At 44.7% G+C, this 23,057-nt stretch overlaps 1 protein-coding gene and 1 pseudogene across 1 annotated transcript; one reads left to right on the forward strand and one right to left on the reverse strand.

Moving 5' to 3' along the window:
- The first annotated feature begins 354 nt into the window (after positions 1–354).
- Positions 355–22,570, forward strand: ZNF285 (zinc finger protein 285). Its single transcript, XM_025849579.2, has 4 exons — positions 355–532; positions 11,314–11,371; positions 17,876–18,002; positions 20,539–22,570. The coding sequence occupies exons 1-4, from the start codon at positions 528–530 to the stop codon at positions 22,194–22,196; spliced, it is 1,848 nt and encodes a 615-aa protein (XP_025705364.1). The 5' UTR covers positions 355–527; the 3' UTR covers positions 22,197–22,570.
- LOC112807006 (small ribosomal subunit protein bS18m pseudogene) lies at positions 22,564–23,057 on the reverse strand (annotated as a pseudogene).

Below are 23,057 nucleotides of genomic sequence, written 5' to 3' on the forward strand. Positions count from 1 at the left end.
GAGGCCTCAGTTCCTCAGTGGATGTTGGAAAAGGCCTGAGTTCCTCACCACGTGGGCTTCTCTACAGGACTACCCGAGGGCCTTCATGACACGGTAGCTGCCTTCCCTCAGAGCAAGTGGCCAGAGAGGAGAGCGCAAGCAGGAAGCCACAGGGCCTTCTGTGACCCAGTCTCTGAAATGACCATCCCTTCTGCTTTCTTCTCTTCCTCAGGAGTCACTGAGTTTCTGGGGAGGGGCATTAGGTTCCACCTCTTGCAAGGAGTTCCGGAGAACTTGTGGATGGATCTACAAAAAACCACCATACCTACTAACAGCATGGGAGAGTGATTCGGTTCAGTCCTTTCTACCTGCTAGAGGCCGTCCTCGAGATCCCACTGGGTTGCCTAAAGTTTACCCAGGTGCCAGTCGGCTGCTGCTATGTTAGTGGCAGCAAGGGATACAAGAGCGTCAAGGGAGTGCTGTAACCACTATGGATTGGTTGGAGTCAGGCGTGGAAGTGCGGTGCTTTCTCTGCAAAATCAGGAACAATGAAGTAAGATGTCTCCCTCTGTTGTTATTCTCTGCATTCTCTGAATGTTACATGGTAGGAAGGTTAATACAAGCTTCAGGGCCTCTGGAGAGTTGTAAAAACACCATCTGCTGGGCAGAGTCAGAAACAGGTAGTCTCTAAATGATGAACAAGCTGGCTCTAGCTGAAGCGGGTTGGTAGGGGCGGTAAGTCTGGTATAGAATATAAAGTTGATTGTGACAGTAACGTTGCATCCTACCAACAGGGTGATGTGATCATTTTAGAAGGTAGAGTCAGAGACTTTAGATATGCTTCCTTTAAAAAAAAATTTTTTTTAGAGGTTTTATTTATTTGAGAGAGAGAGACAGAAATAGCGAGAGAGAGCATGAGCGGGGAGGAGAGGGAGAAGCAGGCTCCCTGCTGAGCAGGAAGCCCAACGTGGGGCTCGATCCCGGGACCCTGAGGTCATGACCAGAGCCGAAAGCGGGCACTTAACCAACTGAGCCACCCAGGGGTCCCAAGATACCTATTTCCAAGTAGATTTTGTGGGTCCAGACAAGTTGTAACTGTTCCTCAGAACAGTCCTCAGCCTGAATATAAATATCTCAGGTATAAAACCCAACCCAGTGTTACTCCATCATGAGATGGAGAATGAAGTACGCCAACTAAGTGAGATAGTCTACTAGCCCACTAGGATGAGGTGGTATGATGGTAGGTCAGAAATTAAATTTGGTTTATTCTCACTTGGGAGATCTCCTGCATCCAGATGTGTCCCTCAGAGCACTGGAAACACCTAAGCCTGTCATTGCCTTGGACCCCAGGGTCACAGTGTAACACTGTATTCTGTAATTTGGCCATCAGGAGTACCTGCAGATCATATTCAACCCCTTGAATTTTTACTTCTGACTGACATTCGGTTAATCAGTAGATACTATGTGTCAGGCACTATGTGTCTCAGCACTGGGGATACAACTGTTAAGGTGGTTGGACCAGAATGAGCAAGCGAGAAAGTAGTAGAAAGTGAGGTCAAAAAGGAGAAACTAAAAGGGAATAAATGAACTCAGATGTGGAGAATTGACGTATTTATCAGAGATATTACTGAGGCATGTTAAAGGAAACCTCTTCCTCCATCCAGTAGTTTTAGGATCTCCCAAATTTAAGGGTCACTCCCGCCTCTGTGGCAGATCTTACTAGATTTTTTTAAAATCACAATGAAACTAACGTCAAGATATCAAAAGACAGAGCGAGGCCAAGAGAATTTCGCTGTTCCCGCATGTGCCATGAGTTGCAATGCCAAGCTATATAGCTGGATATCCTGCCCACTGCTTGGAGGTGGGGGTCTTCAATTACCTGTCTAGTCCAGGACTAGAGCTGGCAAAAAGAGTATGTTCTCACCCGTTTTGGGGTGCTTTTCTTCCAGGCCAGAACTGTGGGTTTCTGGTGAAATCCTTACCCAGTTTTCTTACCTCGTGAGGGCACAAAACAGATACTTCCTTTAACGGTAATCTTAAAATGCAAAAATTTTGTAAGTGCCACCAGGGGAGACTTCTCAAAGGGAATCTGAAACCTTTCCATGTCTCCGTGATTTGTGGAAATAGGTCTCTTATAAGACTCGCTCCCCACCCCCCACTCCCGACTCGTGCTATTCCCTGATTCAGAACAGAAGGCACTGGGTGTTGATAATCCTCTCTGCTTCTCCAGAGAAGCGGAAACATGAGAGGACTCGGAACTCTCAAGTGTGGAAGATTTTCCAGAGTCCCCTTCAATAAAAACAAACCGTGAAAAGGGTATTTAAATGAGTCTTTTAGAAAAATTAAAGGGTGTGTCCGCAGAATAAGAACCTGTAAGGGTTTTCGCTAAAATGGGAACAAGTGCTCATTTCCAGGTGGTGGGATATTGGATCTTGGCCATCCTTCATATCACGGGTGGAGAGTGATTTGTCTTAATTATTGTTAACATTTCACTGTTATTTTATCACCATTATTATTAATTTTATTGTTTTAAATAAATGGTAAGAGTGCAGGTGGTCCCAGCGGGGCCACTGATCCCCAGGGAGCCTCCCGGCGCGGCGGCGGCGCGGCGCGGTGCGGCGCAGGGCCTTCTGGGGGTTGTAGTCCACAGGCTTCTTGCGCATGCGCTTTGGGCACAGGCGCTCACTGTGGGCGATATTGTCTGCGGCGCTAAGGTGAGTCCGGCCCGGACCGCACCCCCGAAGGGGGCGATGGGGGTGGAGGGTGTGTGTAGCTGTGACCCGGCCCTGTCGATGGGTGGGAGGAGTTGGAAGCGGGGACTGGTGGCCAATGGAAGAGCCTCCTCGGCGGGGCGGAGTGTTGAGGGGCTCGCCCAGCATTCCCTGGGAAGAGGTGGGAGAGCTTGAGCTCGGTTTGGGGGGACTGACTCCGGTAGCGCCGCTGCAAGGTTTCGGGATAGGGGCTGTGCATCCCCGCGTTGGGGTTGGTGTCAGCCTTGGAATGTGCATCTCTGGGCCGGGGCGGGTTGGCTCAAGTTTGGGGGAGTAAGGGTTTGGGCCAAGCGTCCCTGACTGCAGAGAGGGATTGGCTCAAGCGGTTCATCTCCGAGTATGGGGGACTGCTTGGGCTGTACATTCCTGGCCTCGGCAGGGCGGGCAATTCGGACTCAGCAGCCCTAGATTCTTGGACTCTTGGATTCTGAACGCTGTGTTTGGGATTTGGCAGCTCTGACTCCGGGCGGGGGGGCATCTTTGTTCCCCAAAACTGGGTTCACTTTTGGTGGGTATTGAACCAAAAGATATAACCAAGCCCAAAAATAGGAAAAGGAAGAATTTTACTTGCAACAAATAGAGGGGAACACTGGGGGATATTTTCCAAAGCAGTGTCTCCTGGAATAACAAAACTGGGCACATTTTAAGGTAATGGTGCATACATATTCATGAAGGGGTCTGTGCAATGGGGAATTCAGCCTGGAATTGGGGGGCAAAAGTCATCTTAAGGTGACAGAGCCCAGGTCTGATGGAAGTCATGAGGGACGGCAAGGGTCAGCTTCATCAGTTCTGTGGCTCCAGTTGGTCTGGCATCTGGGTGCTCAAAGGGGTTTAGATCCTGAAAAGAGAACTCAAGAATGTGCTTCCGGTCACTCTTCACGTTTGAATCAGCCCTGCGAGTTTTACCATTGATTGATTGTCCCTGATACGATCAGGCTATCTCCTGGCCTGATAGTGGCTGTTTATTCTTACATTCTTTTGTTCCGTTAAAATTATTAACTACTGAGGTCTATTCTGCAATTTCAACGTATCCCAGGAAGTTCTTTGAGGAAGAAAGTTCTTTGGACAAATAGTGCCAGTCAGGCTTAGATCTCAAGATGACTGGGACCTAGAATGACTAAAGTAACTTTTCTTATGTCAAGAAGCTATGTCTCATCTTTCTTGGGGGACCCCTAACTCTTTCTGCTTACATCTTGACTTTTCTCCTCTCTCTAGTTAGAAATCTGAATACAGTTTCAAGAGAACTGCCCCAAGTTATTAACCCCATCCTCACCTTGCAATGCTGGGAGGCAGGGAATGCAAACTTTGAGGCTTATAAGACACAGAGCAAATGTCAGATTGTTTGACTGCAGTCAACAAATTAGAAATTTGAGCACTGACTGTACATTTGATAAAATTAGAGAATTTATGTTAATTATTTTAGGTGTAATATTAGCACTTTTAAAACTATTTCATACCTTTTAGAGTGACATAATGAAGTATTTCTGGATTAAGCTATATGATGAATATGGTGTCAGGGATATACTTCCAAATAATATGCAAGGATGTGGGGAGGGGTAGAGATATAGTTGAAACAAGAGTGACCATGTGTTGATAATTGCTTAAACTGCATGATTGGCACCTGGGGGTTCATTAGACCATTCTGTCTACCTCTGCATGGCTTCGAAATTTTTATGATAAAGTATTTTTGAAACAGTTTTCCAGTTAACTAGCTAGGAAGTGTCCTGAGGAAGCATAGAGAGGTTGAATTTACTCTTAGTTGCATATCATATGTGGGGGCCAGATGTTGCAAATTCCCCCTCAGACTAGACCCCTGGGCCCTGGGAATCACTGTGAGCTCAGGGGTATGGTCAGAGCTTCAGGTGTTTCAATAAAACTCTGAGGTTTTCTTCCTTTTGTAATGAAATTGATTCATAGGTGTTTTACGTCTTTTGTCTCTTGCGAATGGGATAATTTTATCTTCTATCTCTGCAAATATATTATTTGTGTTTTTCAACACTTCAAACCTAAGATTTCCAAAACTGAGCTCCTGATCCTCCACAGAATTGGCCCCTACAAAACCTTCCCCATTTCTGTAAATGGCAACTCCATCCTTCCAGTCAGTGAGGCCAAAGCCTCCACTCCACGCTTTCCACCCCAGATGCAAGTGATCAGCAGATCCCATTGACTGTATCTTCAATATGAACGCAGACCCCAGCAACCTCTCACTACCTCCACCTCTGCTCCCCTGACCCAAGACACCATCATCCCTTGCTGGGATTATCGTGATAACCTCCTACCTGGTCTTCCTGCTCCCCCTCTCTTGCCACCGTTAGTCCATTCTTAACAGCAGTCAGAGGAATCCTGTTGATGCCTAAATGAGATCGTGTCACTCCTCTGTTCAAAATCTTCCCATTGTTCCCATCTAATGAGAGTAATAGCCAAAGTCCTTAAAAGGGCCTAGAAGACCACATACCATCTGGCTCGCATTTACTTTTATTTCATCTCTGATTGCTTATTCCCTCGCTCACTCCACTTCAGCCACATACCATGCATATTGCCGCTTCCGGGTGCTGATGCTTGCTGTTCCCTCTGTCTAGAATGCTCTTTGTACAGATGCTTGTATTGTTCACTCCCTTTCTTCGTTAGGTCTTTGCCTACAGATCACCCCAGTGAGTCTTCTCCTGAACACCCCATTTCACTCCCTATCCCCCTGCCCCATTTCTTTTTCTCCATGGCCCTTACCATTGCTATATCTTCAGTGTCCAGATCACTGCCTCGCAGGCAGTAGGCACTTAATAAATATGTGTTGAACGAGGAAATGCCATTCTTGTTCTCTCTGAGCTTGTAGCCAGAGGTGGAAGATAATTAAGCAGCCACAGTATAGTGCTATGACAGGAGAAATGCCAGCCACAGTAGGTATCTGCCATGGTCTGAATGTTTTTATCCCCTGAAATTCATATGCTTGAAACTCTAAGGCCCAACAGGATGGTATTAAGAGGTAGGGCTTTGGAAGGTGATCATGGCATGAGGGCAGAGCCCTCATGAATGAGATCAATGCCTTTATAAAAGGGGCTCTAGAGAGCTCCCCTGCCCATTTCGTCACATGAGGATACAACAAGAAGTCTGTGATCCAGAAGATGGCCCTCACCTCATGGTGCTGGCGCCCTCATTTTGGGCTTCCAGCCTCCAGAACTGTAAGAAGTAAATTTCTGCCACCCAGTCTGTGGTAGTCTGTTAGAACAGCTTGAACAGAGGCAGACAGTACCTCCTGTAGTGGGGGTTATCAAGGAGGGCTTCCTGAGGAAGTAACTCCCAAACCCAGACTTGAAGGATGATAATAATAGCAACACAGCGTTCAGACTCTTCGAGATTCTCCAGGATTTGGCCCCTGGTGATGTTCCCAGCGTTATCTCAGCCAACCTGCCCTGCAAGTCTGTGTCCTGGCCTTTGATGGGACCCCAGCACTCCACATGCATGTTTTTTCACCCGCACGGCCACCGTTGCTCATTAGCCTTTTCCTTTGTCAGTTTGGCAAGTGCCTGCTGTTTCTTCAGGCCTCAGCTACAGCTTAATTATCATCTCTCAAAAGCCTTGCCTGAGAGCCTGGGCCCCTCCCAGGGTGTGCTGCGTTCCTATTTCCTGGGTCTTTGTTCGGTTTTGTGGAATGTCTGTTGCAGTCCTTCTCACGTTCCAGTGAATTTATTTGCTCGCCTCTCTGCCCCCTAAGTTTGCCCACCTTGAGATCAGGGACTGAATTTTACTTTGACATATGGAACACTTAGCAGGCAGCCCAGTACACGAGAGCCAACACGTTTTGACTGGTCGTTGTATGCTAGGCACTGCTCCGAGCACTTCCCATGTAATGACTTACCGAGTTCCCACATGACACTGAGAAACAGATTCTCTCAACATCCTGTCTTGTATACAGGAAGGAACTGAGGCACCAGGAGATAGTTTGCCCAAGGGCACACAGATGATGAAGCCAGGCCTCAGGTCCAGGTGGTTTTGTTTCAGAGTCTACTTTTTTAAAAGATTTTATTTATTTATTTGAGATAGAGAGTGAAAAAGAAAGAGAGAGAGAAAGAAGAGGGGGAGAGGGGCAGAGGGGAAGGAGCCCAGTGCGGGGCTCCATTCCAGGACCCTGCGATCGTGACCTGAGCCAAAGGCAGATGCTACCAACTGACTGAGCCCCCCAGGCCCCCCCCACCGCCTTTTCTTAACAGCTAGGCTCTGCTGCCTTTTCTTAGAGTCAGCATGGAATGTGTGGGTCATGTATGATCAGTTTTCCTTGCACTTTTGATCTCATGATCTGATGTTTTCAGTCAGAGAATTAAGTCTGGCAAAGGCCCAGACTTCATTCATTCATTTGGCACCTATTGCATGCGCTAAACTTTCCACATGTATATGAATAGTATAATTTCCATTCATCAAGAGCACACGCTACAGGAGCGAAAGCAAAAAGCAACCAGAAAACTTTCCGTACAATGTGGAAAGTTATAGTGGATGTTGGTATAAGATCCTGTGGTCTGACAGAAGAAGAATGATTCCCATGGGCAGGGGATTTGGGAAGGTCATTAGAAAAGCCCTTCTGTAGTCCTATACTTCGTAGTCACTTGGACTAGCCAGTGATAGGCTTTGTCATGTTCACCCAGCCACATCTCACCAGTCTTAGGTTTTGTTTATTTTTTAAAGATTTATTTATTTGAGAGAGCATGTGGGGGTGGGGAGGGGCAGAGGGAGAGAGAGAGTCCCAAGTGGACTCCCCTCTGAGTGTGGAGCCCCATGTGGGGCTTGATCCCAGGACCCTGAGCTGAAACCAAGAGTTGGATATTTAACTGACTGCGCCACCCAGATGCCCCTTAGATTTTTTTAAAGATTTATTTCTGTGGGGGGGAAGGGGCAAGAAGGAGAGAATCTTCAAGCAGACTCCCCAGTCAGTGAGGAGCCTCACATGGGGCTCAATCCCACGACCCATGAGATCATAACCTGAGCTGAAACCAAGAGTTGGACGCTCAACTGAGCCACCCAGGCACCCCTAGTCTTAGGTTTTTGGACGGGCTTTCTGAGGGTATGACTGCTGTGCACATTTGTGTAAGTTGGGTTCTGCACAAGGAGACCACACTGAAACTGTGCCATTCTCATAGAACACACACAGTTTTCCAGTTAGTAGCTGTAAAAGTGCTTTGTTTCTTTGTTCTAACAGAAGCAGTATATTATAATAATTCTCCAACAGGTGGGAGAAAAGCATCCTGAGGAAGGGATGCATTTTTCTACTCAGTCCAAAGGCAAATTGGCATGGACTAGAGACATCCCTCCCTGCAGTCCTGCCACGGCCCTTAGGGCTGAAGTTAGATCTCATAGAGTCCTTTGGCTCAGATGCTCACAGATCACAGATATACACCTTCGTCATCATCACATGACATTTACTCTCACACACATGGAAGAAATGGTCTTTATCCTTTTCCCCAGGTGATTGCTAGGTACATCCAGAAGAGTTCAGGCTAGTCTCTCTCCTCAGTCCTGAATCCTCTAGAAATACTGAGAAAAAGAGCTAGGAATCTGGAAGCAGGATTTTGGGGAGAACTTGGGGCTTATATTTCCGATTGTGTTTGTGGGCAGTTGCAGTTCCAGATTCAACTGCTGCTTTCCCCTTGGGTCCTCTTCCCCTCAAGAGGTGGCTGTGGGCACCTGGTCTCTGTCCTGCTGCAGTGACTCAGATCAGGGTGATGATTGGATCAAGTGAGCGAGAGGAGCATTTGTGGGAGAGAGCTCTGTGCGCTTGGGCAGGTGGGGGAAAAACAAGGGTCTTGGCGCATAATGTGCCACATTCTCTCCGTTCCCCACCTCCAGATCCACTTCACCTTTCCACCCTGCCATCTGCCCTGAGACCCCGCCACTGCCCTCTGGCCTGGTTGTCCTCGGCCAGTGGGAAGTCACAACAGGAGAGTTTGGAGAGAGAGGGAGAGAAAAGAGTGAGTTGGAGTATGTGGTCCCCCCAATTCTCTGTAGGCTGGCCGCACTTCTCAACAAAGAGTTACAGTTCCCATCAGGGACCTTTTGCACACTCTGTTCCAGGCCCAGGAATCGCCCTCCTATTACCTAGGAGGCTCAGATGTAGTAATGGCACCTGCCTGTCACTCCCCAGCCTAGTGCCTTCTCCCCCATGGCTTCCTTACGCCCAGCCTACACCCCTGTAAGTAGTCTATTTATTAACTTTCCGCCTCAAATTTGAATGTGCCGTCTGGTTCCTGCCAGGGCCCCAACTTTATAAAGGCAGGGAGGGCTTGAAACCAGAAATCTGGGAAGCCAAACTCCCTCCCACATGTGTGTGGGTGCGTGTGTGTACGTGTGTGCACGTAAATCAAGCTGACCCATTGTTGGCTGTTAGGAGAGAACAGATTTCTGGAAGCAGAGAGCCTGGTGTGCTTGTCTCTTTGCAAGAGCATCTAGTGTATCAGAGCTGATTCTATTTATGTGTTTGTTAATCTCAAACACTGAGTGCTTGATAAACGGCAGGATCTTTACCGGGTACAGCAGATAAAGGATGAAGGCTTGGTTATATCTTTGGGATTTATTGGTTTTTTTTTGGACAAGGTTAGGGAGAAATGTTCCTCAGTAGGTTTTAACGATTATAAAACTATGTGATTGGCCCCGTACTAAGAGGTTTAGCAAATCTTTGTTGGAGCCCAGAATAAGGGTGATTAAGGCTTTCTGCTAAAGGCAGGGAAGGGGAGGGGAAAGAGTGAGGGTTTGCCAGGAGTCATTTCATATTCTATTAACCCAATTCTGTCACCCTGTAAGCTGCTAGAACATGCCACTCAAGGGGTGGCCAGCAAACGGGTGCCGGTTGGAGAGCTACCTGCTCTATGACCAGATAATTTCAGAAATTGAGTGGAAACATTTAAAAATTGGTATAGCAGTTTCAGTAATTGTGTGATAATTGATTAATCTGATAATTTTTAAATGGGCCTGTAATTTGTATGCCTCTCTATTTCCTTTCTCTAGAAATTTCTTCTAAACTGTATTTTACCAAAATATTAGTCGGTGATAGATCGAAAATAATGGGGAAAAGAATATGAAACTGGTCCTTCACCACAGGTAGTTTTAAGAGAGCATTATCGGGGAGAACAGAGACCTGGTTTTTGGTTTTTATCTTTTAATCTTTGAGGTTCCCACAGTCCTAAAGCAGAAATTTTATACACTAAATTTCTTCTGAAAGGTCAGAGGCAGAGTTTATCAGACAGGAAATAAACACCAGAGTCAAAATGATAACTTGAGGAGAGCTTAAAATAAAGGGACAGTTTCCAAAAATGCAGGCAGGGTGTGGTCATCAAGAAAGGATATTGCAATTTCCCAGATCTGGTCATAGCAGGGTAACTTACTCCGCCTAGGATGGAAGGGCTAAGGGAGGAAGCAGTTTGCAGATCAGGGGAAAGATTTGAGACCAGGGCCACCAACAGGCGCTGTGACCTTCGGTCAAGGGACATGAAACAGAGCCAGTCCAAAGCAACTCCCAGGGAAAGAGCTAGGGGAATAAATACTCCGACTTCACTTCTGTCCCTTCTCCTGGTGACTTTCTCTCTTGGCTGAACTCAATTGGAAGCTGGAGGGCAAGGGGATTCCCTGATAACAGGCAGGACGGAGAAGAGAGTTGAGTGGATGTGGAGTCCTAAGTTCCCATGGCTTTGGTCCACCTGCGGTCCTAGAGAGTTTCTAGTTCAGGAGCCTGTGAGCTTTTCCAGAGCAGAGAGCATGTGCCTTTCATGTCATAGGTATATCATCAAATATTTGCAAGAGTCATGGGGCCCCAGAGGATAGAACAAGGGCTGGAGAGAGATCATTTTGGAAGCCGAGAGTTAAGATCTGAGCTAACTGAAAGTTCTTCAGAGCAAGTCTCACATGCAAAAGTGGACTCAGAGGGAGGGCCCCCCATCACCCTGAGATCCCTGTCCAAGTCGGATTAAGGGGTGCACTTGTCCTGATGAGCACAGGGTGATGTATAGAAGTGTTGAATCACTATATTGTGTACATGAAACTAATATAACACAGTATATTAACTAACTGGAATTAAAATAAAAATCAGGGGCGCCTGGGTGGCTCAGTCGTTAAGTGTCTGTGCGGGATCAAGCCGCACATCAGGCTCTCTGCTCAGCGGGAGGCCTGCTTCTCCCTCTCCCACTCCCCCTGCTTGTGTTCCCTCTCTCGCACTCTCTCTGTCAAATAAATAAAAATAAAATCTTTAAAAAATTAAAATTAAAAAAAAAAAAAACTCTGGAGCCTCTTTTCCAGAGTAACTAGGATATAAGCGATGCCAATACATTCACAAGTCTGAGAAAAAGAAAAAGTGTGGCAGTTTGGACCCAAAAGATTGGGGAGTGATACAGGAGTTATACAGGAATCCGGGTGGGATGGGGGCAGGGGACAAGGCTTGAGGAGATGGGATGGAGTCTGTTGGGAATAAGAAGAGAGGTAAAGATATCTCGGGAGAGAAGAATGTGTGAGAAAATTGTACAGATAAGGAGAAACCAGGATTCACTCACAGCTTGTCAAACCCATGCTCTTATGGATTCTTTCTTTGCAGTTCTACTTTCTCAGGCTCCTGCTCCTTCCAAGAGGAAGACAGTATGATTAAATTCCAGGTAAGTTAAGGTTTCCTTTCTCCCTCTTAAAGGCCATGTCCTTTCTGAGGAGCTAGACACCTCTATTCTCTGAAGGGAGGTCACCCATTTTTGAGGGATGGCTCCGTGTTAGGCACTTTGCCTTGCTCGTAACGTGAGATTGGTGGTGTCACTCCCTTTGCAGAAATGAATAAGGCTCCGAGATGTCCAGATGTCTAGTTCAGTGCTACTCCACATGAGGTTTGCACACAAGTGCCAGTCCATGAGCTGCTTGTCACTGAGAGATCAATATAGCAATCAAGAGTAAGAGTTCAGAAACTCTTTTTCGAAAAGATTATTTATTTTAGAGAGAAAGTGGGTGTGGGTGGGGGGAGGGGCAAAAGGAGAGGGAGAGAGAGAGAAGCAGACTCCCCGCTGAGCATGGAGCCTGACGTGGGGCTGGATCCCACAACCCTGAGATCATGACCTGAGCCGAAATCAAGAGTTGGTCGCTTAACCAACTGAGCCACTCAGGCACCCTGCATTCAGAAACTCTTATAGAAATGTAGTATTGCCACAGCGTCTGAGGGCATGGTCGGTATATACATGACCACACTTGGAGTAGCGCTGGGTCCAGTACATGTAAGTAGCAAGATTTGAGTGCGGATGTACCCATCAGGGTTCAACCAGTGAAGCAGGAACAGTATGAGTTATATATTGAGATTTGTAAGAGGTTTATTTTATGAGACAGTGGGGGCTGGGCAAATCGGAAGTCCTAGGGCAGGCTGGAACTCTTAGACACAGACTGATGCTACTGTCTACAAGTATAATTTCTTCTCTTAGGGAAGCCTCAGTTTTGGTCTTGAGGCCCTTCGACTGATTGGATCAGGCCCACCCACATTATTTAAAATAGTCTCCCTCCAAGTCATCTGATTATGGACTTTAATCACATCTACAAAATATCTTCACAGCAACACCTAGATTAATGTTTGCTTCCATAATGGGACTGTAGTCTAGCTCAAGCTGATGCATCAAAAAGGCCATCAGAGGGTAGAGTAAGGATTTTTTTTAAATCATGAAAAATGTTTTAATTATGAAAATACACAAAAAGAGAAAATAGTACTATGAATCTCTGTGTTTAGTACCCATAGTGCAGGTTCAATATTTTGCCACATCTGCTTAATCTATCTCTTTTTCACTTTCCTTTTTTCTTTCCCAAAGGATTTTATTTTATTTAAGATTTATTTATTTATTTATTTGAGAGAGAGAGGAAAGAGGGAGAGGCAGATTCCACGCCGAGCATGGAGTTGGATGCGGGGCTTGATCTCATGACCTGCAGATCATGACCTGAGCTGAAACCAAGAATCAGATGTCCCAAAGCATTTTAAAAGAAGATCACAGATAGAATGTTATTTCATTTTATATCGGTTTTGTTTTGAGCTCATTACTTGGAATAGCTTGTCTGCAAGCTAAAATAAACGAGCTCCCACTCATTTCCTCTGCCTGGAAACCATCTTGCCTGAGTCCACACTGAGTCCCATTAGGTACATTTTCCATCTTCTACCTTACTGCCAGCAATTGTTTTACCAAATGTTTCACACTTTATCACCCAGGCTACCATTTTTCCATCCTCTGATAACAGTTTCCCCAACTGTTGCCTCTTGGTCCCAAAGTCAGTGCCAGAGATACTTATTTGGTAGCAGTTTTGTATTGGTTAGCACGGACGTGTTGGGTGCTGGCAGAGCACGGAAACGAGCAGAAACATGCAGGACCTCTTAAGGCCCAGGCTTAGAACTGGAACAAGTCACATGGCCAAATCCAAAGTCCAGGGGCAAAGAAATACACGCTGGTTCTTGAGTGGAACTGGGGAGCATGAGGGAATTTTGCTAATTGGCAATCTAATTTACCATACACTTCTATATATTTCAGTATGTATTTCTATGGAAAATAAAAAAAAATGGCTGAGATTATCAGTAATTCTTTGGTATCATCTAATACCCTGGCAATAATCAGTTTTCCCCGGTTATCTCAAAAATGCCTCTTTTTGGGGTCGTTCAGTGGGTTCCTCTGGCTACAGTGTTTCCTATAAGTGGGAGCACTGAGTGCTTGAATAAATTTAGGTTCCAGATTTTACAAGAGGACTTCATAGATGGTGCTATGTGTCGAGAAACAGATTTTAAAATCTTTGATTATATCTATATTAGTTTATAAATTTGGTTTATTAATATTTTTGGACTGTCCTTGTACCTGCATCATATGGCAGTTTCTGCATAGGATCCCAGCAAGCGATCTGCCCAGCTGCAAAGGGTGGTGGGAAATGGGTGTTTTGTTTTCCCAGACAGTTGAGGCCAAGAAGGGAGAAGGGGCTTAGGCTGGGTGAGCCTGCATTCTGAACCCCTTCTCCCTAGTGTGTGCCCCACATCGGCTGTCGGGTATCTGTACTTCCTGGGTCACTCGCTCCAACTCCATTTTGTTACCTCCCACTGAGGAAAGCAGTGCCTCTAAGATATACTGGGTGGTTTAGGAACAACTGAAACTTATTTTCACAGCTCTGGAGATTAGGAAGTCCAAGATCAAGGATCTGGCAGATTTGGTGTTTGGTGAGAGCCCGCTTTCTGATTTATTGGTGGTCATCTTCTTGCTGTGTCCTCACATGGCAGAAGGGGTGAGCTCTCTGGGAAATCTTTTATGAGGGCCCTAATCCCATTCCTGAGGCTCTACTCTCATGACCTAATTACCTCCTAAAGGCCCCACCTTTTTTTTTTTTTTTTGAGAGAGAGAATGAGAGATAGAGAACATGAGAGGGAAGAGGGTCAGAGGGAGGAGCAGACTCCCTGCCGAGCAGGGAGCCCGATGTGGGACTCGATCCCGGGACTCCAGGATCATGACCCGAGCCAAAGGCAGTCGCTTAACCAACCGAGCCACACAGGTGCCCCAAGGCCCCACCTTTTAATACTATCACCTTGAGGGTTAAGATTTCAACATATGAACTTTGGGGGGACACAAACTTGCAGTTCATAATGCCCCCACTAGTTTTTGTTTTTAATAATTGTCAGGTTTGGGTGATTGAATAATAGCTAGTAATAAATTCTTTGTGAAATATATTGTAACTACTCACAACTTTGGTTGGCAGCATTTTTGAGGTACAGAGGCTATTGAGAGGACATAGGTATGACTCTGTAACTGGGCAGGGTGATAAGTGCAGTGATAGTATTTTATTTAAAAATTTATTTTTTGGTCAGAGGATGGCTATTAATACTAGATTACTTTTCCCCTCAATTTTTCTTTAAAGATTTTATTTATTTATTTGTCAGAGAGACAGAACACAAGCAGGAGGAGCAGCAGGCAGAGTGAGAAGCAGACTCCCCACTGAGCAAGGAGTCTGATGTGGGACTCAATCCTGGGACCCTGGGATCATGACCTGAGCCGAAGGCAGTCACTTAACCAACAGAGCCACCCAGGCACCCTCCCCTCAATTTTTTATTTTGAATTTTTTTTAATTTATGGAAAAATGGAAAGAGCAGTATGATTTTAATCTTCACCTAGATTCACAAGTTGTTAACAATTACACACATATACATAATACACGTACACACACATAATATCTATATTTCATTTTGCTGACCCAGTTGAGAATAAATCACAGTCATCATTATTCATCCCTAAATACTTCAGTATGTACCTGCTAAGAATAAGGGTGTTTTCCTACATTTCCACATTACTGTCATCACTCAAGAAATTTATATTTTTATTCAAGTAAAATTAACATACAGTGTTACATTCGTTTCAGGTGTACGATGTAATGATTCAACAATTCCATACTTTTCTTGGTGCTCATCATGATAAGTGTACTCTTAATCCCCTCTATCTGTTTTCCTCACATCCCCACCCACCTCCCCTCTGGCAACCACCAGTTTGTTCTCTGTATTTAAGAATCTCGTTTGTCTCTTTTTTTTTCCCTTTAATCATTTGTTTTTTTTTTTAAATTCCACATGTGAGTGAAAACAATATGGTATTTGTCTGTCTCTGAGTGACTTAGTTAATATTATACCCTCTAGGTCCATCCATGTGGTTGCAGATGGCAGGATTTCATTCCTTTTTATGACTAATATTCCATTGTATATGTATACCACATCTTCTTTATCCATTCGTCTATATCGATGGGAACTTGTGTTGCTTCCATATCTTGGCTATTGTAAACAATGTTGCAGTGAACATAGGGGTGTATATATCTTTCTGAATTAGTGTTTTCATTTCCTTTGGGTAAATACCATGCATAAAAATAAACTCAAAATGGATTAAAGAGCTAAATGTCAGACCTGAAACCCATTAAATTCCTAGAAGAAAACATAGGCAGTTATTTCTTTGACATTAGTGGTAGAAACATTTTTCTGGATATGTCACCTCTGGGAAGGAAAACAAAAGCAACATTAAACTCTTGGGACTACACCAAAATAGAAAGCTTTTGCCCCGAGAAGGAAAGCAGCAACAAAACAAAGACAATTTACTGGATGGGAGAAGATATTTGCAAATGCTATCTCTGATAAGGGGTTAATATCCAAAATGTATAAAGAACTTACACAACTCAACACCAAAAAATACCAAATAATCCAATTTAAAAATGAACAGAGTACACGAATAGACATTTTTCCAAAGAAGACATACAGATGGCCAACAAGCACATGAAAAGATGCTCAACATCACTTGTCATCAGGAAAATGCAAATCAAAACCACAACGATGAAGTGCATGGGTGGCTCAGTTGGTTAAGCGTCTGCCTTCAACTCAGGTCATGATCCTAGGATCCTGGAATGGAGCCCTGGGTCGGGCTCCTTGCTCAGAAGGGAGTCTGCTTCTCCTGCCCCTCTGCCCTTCTGCCCTTTCCCTCACTTGTGCTGTCTCTCTCATTCTCTCTCTCTCCCAAGTAAATAAATAAAATCTTAAAAAAAAAAACACACAATGAGGGGCGCCTGGGTGGCTCAGTTGGTTAAGCGACTGCCTTCGGCTCAGGTCATGATCCTAGAGTCCTGGGATTGAGTCCCACGTCGGGCTCCCTGCTCAGCAGGGAGTCTGCTTCTCCCTCTGACCCTCTTCCCTCTCGTGCTCTCTGTCTCTCATTCTCTCTCTAATAAATAAATAAAATCTTTTAAAAAATAAAAATAAAACTAGAAAAAAAACATAATGAGATATCGTCTTATACCTATCAGAATGGCTAAAATAAAAAAACACAAGAAATAACAAGTGTTGGCCAGGATGCGGAGAAAAAAAGAACCCTTGTGCACTGGTGGTGGGAGTGAAAATTGGTGCAGCCACTATGGAAAACAGTATGGAGGTTCCTCAAAAAATTAAAAATAGAATTACCATATGAGCCAGTAATTCCACTACCGATTCTACTGTTTTTTTTAAATACTTAATTGATACCCAAAAGCTCCCACATGTTCCAATAATTTCCTTTTTACTTTTTTTTTTAATCTGGCAGCCAATGCTTTTAGTTGCCTTGTCTGCTTAGTCCAATAGAAATAGATTAATCTGCCATGACAGAGAAAATAAAATCTCAAGTCTTGATGTATGATAGAGAATGAACACCCAGACACTATTAGGCAGTATATCAGCACAGCCTTTTTGGAGGATAATTTGGACAATATCAGTCAAAATGTAAAATATGCATACCCAACTAATTCAGTAGTCTCTGGTCTAGGAATTCTATGGAAATGGTCTTATAAGTACTCAAAGACAGATGTTCATGGATGTTTACTGCAACATTGTGCAACTGTGGACAGTTAATGGGGACACAGGCAATGCGGACAAAAGAAGAGAAACTTGGCCTACCCAAAACTTTGAATTTCTTCTATGTTTCTCATTTCTTTTGCACTAGTAAGGGTCTGTTCAAGACACAAAAAGGACGCTGGCTGTTTGAACAGGAAGAATTCAACAGAATTGTTGACTAGGTTTAGAGTTGTGAGCCAGGTAACTGAGGGGTAAAGAGAGAACTCTACAGTATCATGGAAGTACCAACTATGGGAAGTAACTAACAACCTGGTTGAGGGAACCAAAGAGACAGATTAAATTATGGGAACTTGGAAACTTAGAAGAGGGGCCTCGTGGAGCTGAAATGCAGAACTGTGAAGGGGTGGGGGTGCTGGCCGGCTGGTGTCTCTGAGCTCAGTCAAGAAGCCTAGGGGTCAGGGACCCAGACTTCAGATATCGCTAGGCAAAGGGACTGCTACTGCTACCAGCGGAACATAGCATTGCAGAGGTGATACCAGAACAGGAGGCAGACAGGCCAGGAACAAGTAAGTCCTTTCTTTCTCCCCCAACCTTGCAGAATCCTTCTTGTGCCCCTTAGTGGCAGAGCCTCGCACAGAGCCAGTTCTCAGATTCAAAGTGTGATTTGCAGAGCCATGATTCCAGCATTGCAAAGTGTGGTTTAAACTGGAGGGCTTGGAGCAGAAAGACAGCAACCTAATGACCCGCAAAGCTTCCAGCTGTGCTCTTCTGCCCGTAGTCATCTGTGGATGATCCATGTGGCGTGTGCTTGATGTTTCAGGAAGCTGTGACCTTCAAGGATGTGGTGGTGGTCTTCACGGAGGAAGAGCTGGCTCTACTGGACAAGGCCCAGATAAACCTGTACCAGGACGTGATGCTGGAGAACTTCAGGAACCTTGTTTCAGTGGGTGAGGACAACAAGCCTCTGTCCTGTTTCCTCGAATAATCAGTTTCAAGCCAGATAGAATATTCCAGTTGGAGCACAAAGAGAAACTTTGGCCACCGGTGAGAATACCTGAGACACGCACATGCCAAGGAGACCCCTGAAGTTAGTGAGTTTTAACAGATTGACATGAGTGAGTGACCTCCTGTGAAGTGTTGGTGAGGACACCCCTCACATCTTACACCCCCTGGCCCATGGACCTCCAATACAGTTAGTGAGACCACCCTGGCCTCCTCTCATTTTAGGCTGTCATCTGCTCTCATGTTTCCCAAAGCGAGGTTGATAAAGTTCACACACTACCACGGGCCTTGGTCCCTTGGTTGCTTCTGGAGAAAAACCAGTGTTTTGGGCAAACTAGTGTTAAAGGAACTAAACCAGGATCTGGTGTACGGTGAGTGTGGTATAAGTGTCAGCTTATTTGCTTTCTTACTGATAAATATATAGTTTTAATTTCTCAGAGGCTCACGTACAGATATGCATTACCTTGGTTTAGTCTATGAGATAGTTGCTATTCCTTCTTTTACAAAGGAAACAACTGAGGCACAGAATAGTTAAGTAACTTGCCTGTGGTCACACAGCATATAAGAAATATGATGTGAACCCTTATCTGGCTGTACACCCTGTGTTCTGTTTTTTCGTTTGTTTTTTTTAGGGAGAGAGAAAGCGTTCATGCTTGCACATGTGAGTGGAGGGGGCGGGGGAGCAGAGAGAGAGGGAGAGAAACTTAAGCAGTCTCCATAGCTCAGTGTGGAGCCCAATGTGGAGCTCGATCTCACAACCCTGAGATCATGACCTGAACCGAAATCAAGAGTCAGACACTTAGCCAACTGAGCCACCCAGGCACCCCAAGACCTTTTAATAACCATGTGAAACTAAGTACCACTATGTCTATAGATTATAGACATATGGCTAGTCTGCAGGATTCAACACTGTCCGTGAGTCAGTTTCAGAATTTCCATTCTGAAATCAAGTTACTCTATCATAATCAGTTTTTAAAAAGCAAGATAGATTAATGGACCAGAACACAAAAGAATTTATCAGAGTACATTGCACCTAGTAAGGTAAGTATCAGCTTGTAAAACTTTTATTTAACAGTGTCTATTTGTGCATACTGGGTCACAGTGCAAATGCTTTTCTTACTAGGGATACAATTGAAACAACTGGAAAACTGCTCCTTTAGGCCTCTTGTGGGTAGCTCCAAGTCCCCCTTTCTCTGACACCACCTCACACACTAACGTCACTCTCAATAAAATGACTCAGAAACTACCTTGAACCAGAAGCTGTGTCCAGATGGTCTTGACCATAGTGTTCATGGCATTCTGAAGCCCATTTTAGGGTGCCAAGTGTTGACTATCCTCTTCTACCTCATCTCCTTATGTTTTATGACCCTTTGGTACAATCTTGCTTCTGTGGGGCCAGGTCATTCACATTGCTCATTCTCATAGTCATGGCTATTTGAAATTCTGCAATTAATTAAAGAGGAGATGGTAGGGAAATGGATTACAGGATCTTAGAGCATGTGACTCTTGATCTGAAGGTCATGAGCTCAAGCCCCACATTGGGAGTAGAGATTACTTATTAAAAAAAAAAAAGAAAAAAGTCACTGGATGGATTATAGGACCTTGGTGGACTTTATCTCTTCGTGGAATCCAGAGAACGTCAGAGGAAAGGATGTCTCTTTAAGCCTGCCTCAAAGGTGTACATGTACCTCCCCCACCAACCTCAGGACCATATTTCACAATATCATCCCTATATCAGTCCCCATTGCTGTTTTAAGTTGACCACATACAGTTGGGCAGGCTGTAGAGAAACATACATGATAATCCTACCTCGTGTGACAGTCATGTGAAGGAAGGGACATTAGCAAAAGACAAGATTTGTTGCTTGTTTCTGCAACACTATATGGTATCTTGGAAGGTCTTTGTGATCCTTTGTGCTGTCACCATGTCCAGCATTCCAATTATTGTGTTGTACACACACAGACACCATAAATCTTATGGGAGTCTTCCCCATAGGTTTTTTTTTTTTTTTTTTTGCTTTGAGAGAAAGTGTGCGAGTGGGAGGAGGGGCAGAGGGAGAACAAGAGGGAGAATCCCAAGCAGGTTTCATACTCAGCATGGAGCCCCACGTGAGGTCGATCTCACGCCCCTGAGATCATGACCTGAGCTGAAATCAAGAGTTGGATCCTTAACCGACTGAGCCAGCCAAGCACCCCTTCTCCATTCCTTTTGTAGCAAAATGATTAAAGGTGTTTTATCAGCTGCTCTTATGGGAGGGAGGTGAATTTCTTTCTTTATAAATTGTTCCCAGGATTTCTTTTGATTTCTCTGCAACATCTGATTTTTAATTGGCAGCTCATAGATTAAAAGTACTGTGCTTCTGATTGTTTCCATATCAATAGGAACCAGTGACAGCTTCCCACCACATCCTACTTCATTTCTCAATACCTCTGGAGGGATGACTTACTTGTTCTCTTAGCCAAATTCTCTTTCTCCTCATAGGAGACAGGATTAAAAACAACATTTCACATCTTCAGGGGAAAGGGTTGAGTTATCTCTCTCAAAAGGTGCTCTACTGCTGGCAGATTTGGAAACAAAGGATCAGTGAATTAACTGTGAGTCAGGAGTATGTCATGAATCTTCAAGGAAATTATCCCCAATATTTAGAAGGAGATGTTTCTCTCTGTGAAGAGTGGGCAGGAGTGTCTCTTCAGATTTCTGAAAATGAAAACTATGTAATAAATGCCATTAATTTAGAAAATCAAGATGGCACAGAAGGGAAAGGCCTGACACAAGTCTTTACCCCAGAATCTTGGAAGGGAGCCAACATGATGACTGAGCCCCAGAATTCTCAAGGACAATATGAGAGAATGCATGTGGAAGAGAAACTGTATGGATGTGCTCAGTGTGATGACAGCATCAGTCAGACATCATATGATCATGGTGATTCCCAAGAATGTAAAGAAGAGGAACCTTGTAGCTACACTGACTATGGGAAACACTTGGCTATGAAATCAACAGCCAAACAACATAACGTGGTCCTTGTGGTGCCACAACCTGTCAAACGTAATAACTATGATGTGGGCTTCATAGATGGTGCAGACCCTCCTGTTCATCACAGCGCTCACATAGAAAAGTCTTGTAGATGTGACCAGTGTGGAAAGGACTTTAGTCAGAGCTCAGATCTTATTGTTCATTATAAAACTCATTCAGATGACAAAGCTTATGAATATCAAGAGTGGGCAGAGGGCTGCAAGCAGAGCCCAGACCTTCCGAGATATCCAAAGGTCCCCTTGGAAGACAAACCCTATAAATGTCTCGAATGTGGCAAGGTCTTCAGGCGTAACTCCTCTCTTCACAACCATCACCGGGTCCACACAGGGGAGATGCCCTATAGATGTGATGTGTGTGGGAAGGGGTTCGGATTTAGGTCACTTCTTTGTATTCATCAGGGAGTCCACACAGGGAAAAAGCCCTATAAATGTGAGGAGTGTGGGAAGGGCTTTGATCAGAGCTCCAATCTTCTTGTCCACCAGAGAGTCCACACTGGAGAGAAGCCCTACAAATGCAGTGAGTGTGGCAAATGCTTCAGTTCAAGCTCTGTTCTTCAAGTCCACCGGAGGCTGCACACAGGGGAGAAGCCTTACAGGTGCGGTGAGTGTGGAAAAGGCTTCAGCCAAAGCACACACCTCCACATTCACCAGAGAGTCCACACAGGGGAGAAGCCCTATAGATGCAACGTGTGCGGAAAGGCTTTTGCATACAGTTCAGTTCTTCACACTCATCAGAGGGTTCACACGGGAGAAAAGCCTTACAAATGTGAAGTGTGCGGTAAAGGCTTCAGTTATAGTTCATATTTTCACTTACATCAAAGAGACCACACCAGAGAGAAACCGTATAAATGTGATGAGTGTGGTAAGGGCTTCAGTCGGAATTCAGATCTTCATGTGCATCTCAGAGTCCACACAGGAGAGAAGCCCTATAAGTGTAAAGAATGTGGGAAGGGCTTCAGTCGTAACTCATATCTTCTTGCTCACCAGAGAACACATGCAGAGGAGGTGCAATATACATGTTGTGAGCATGGCAATGGCTTTAGTTATAGCTCAGACCTTCTTACTCATCAAAGACTACACAAGAGGACAGAAACGTACTCAATGTAATTCTCAAAGGGGCCAATCAGGAAAGCAAGCAAGTCTATGTATTCCAGGTGATAGAGGCTTACTCAGTCATTGGGAGGGCTGGGGCAGCAAAGGACAAGGCCGCTGCCACCCATCATGTCACCCTGCAGCTCTGAAGCAAGGGTTCTTAAGAGCATTCCAGGAACCTACTGTGGATCTCAAGAACTTCTGCAAAACTCCCATCAACTGTCATATGCTGCAGTGGCAAAGTAGTGATAATTGACAGATGGACGGTTTGTGGCAATAACAATAATTGGAGATCAAATTTCCGTGAACGGATATGCCCAGGAAGGAAATTATAATTGAGATGGGTACAAGTGAAGACTTCAGGCCAGCCAAAATCTGTAGATTTTTTTTTATTGTAAAATATGTTTATTGATGGATGTGAAGACTCCTACAATTTATTCCCGATACTTGATGTTACAAACTTTAGGGTCTTTGAGATATGCAGGATCCTTGTACGTAACTGGCATAAACCCCATTATTTGAGCTCTCTTAATTGCTTTTGTGATTTCTTTCTGTTTCTTCCCACAAAGACCTGTTATGTGCCTTCCATAAATGCATCCAGTAAATGGAGAAATAAACTGGGACAAAAGCTGTACATTCTTATAATCTACACGTTTTCCACACAAGATACATTTTTTTTTTTAAAAGGCTCCTTATAAGGATTTTCCATTGGAACGGGCAGGTCCTCATTGCCGGCTACGTGCTTATATTGTGAACAACTCCTCCACAGCACCGCGTGAGTCCCAGGATCCGTGAGGCAGAGAGCAGCCTTTACGAAATGCGTTAACTTTTTCCTCCCTAGATCACCGCAAACAGCAACCAAAGCCGCCATGGATC

Source organism: Callorhinus ursinus, unplaced genomic scaffold, assembly GCF_003265705.2.
Source record: "Callorhinus ursinus isolate GAN/ISIS: 27379988/994484 unplaced genomic scaffold, GSC_fseal_2.0 scaffold71, whole genome shotgun sequence".
In the NCBI taxonomy this organism is placed as follows: Eukaryota; Metazoa; Chordata; class Mammalia; order Carnivora; family Otariidae; genus Callorhinus; species Callorhinus ursinus.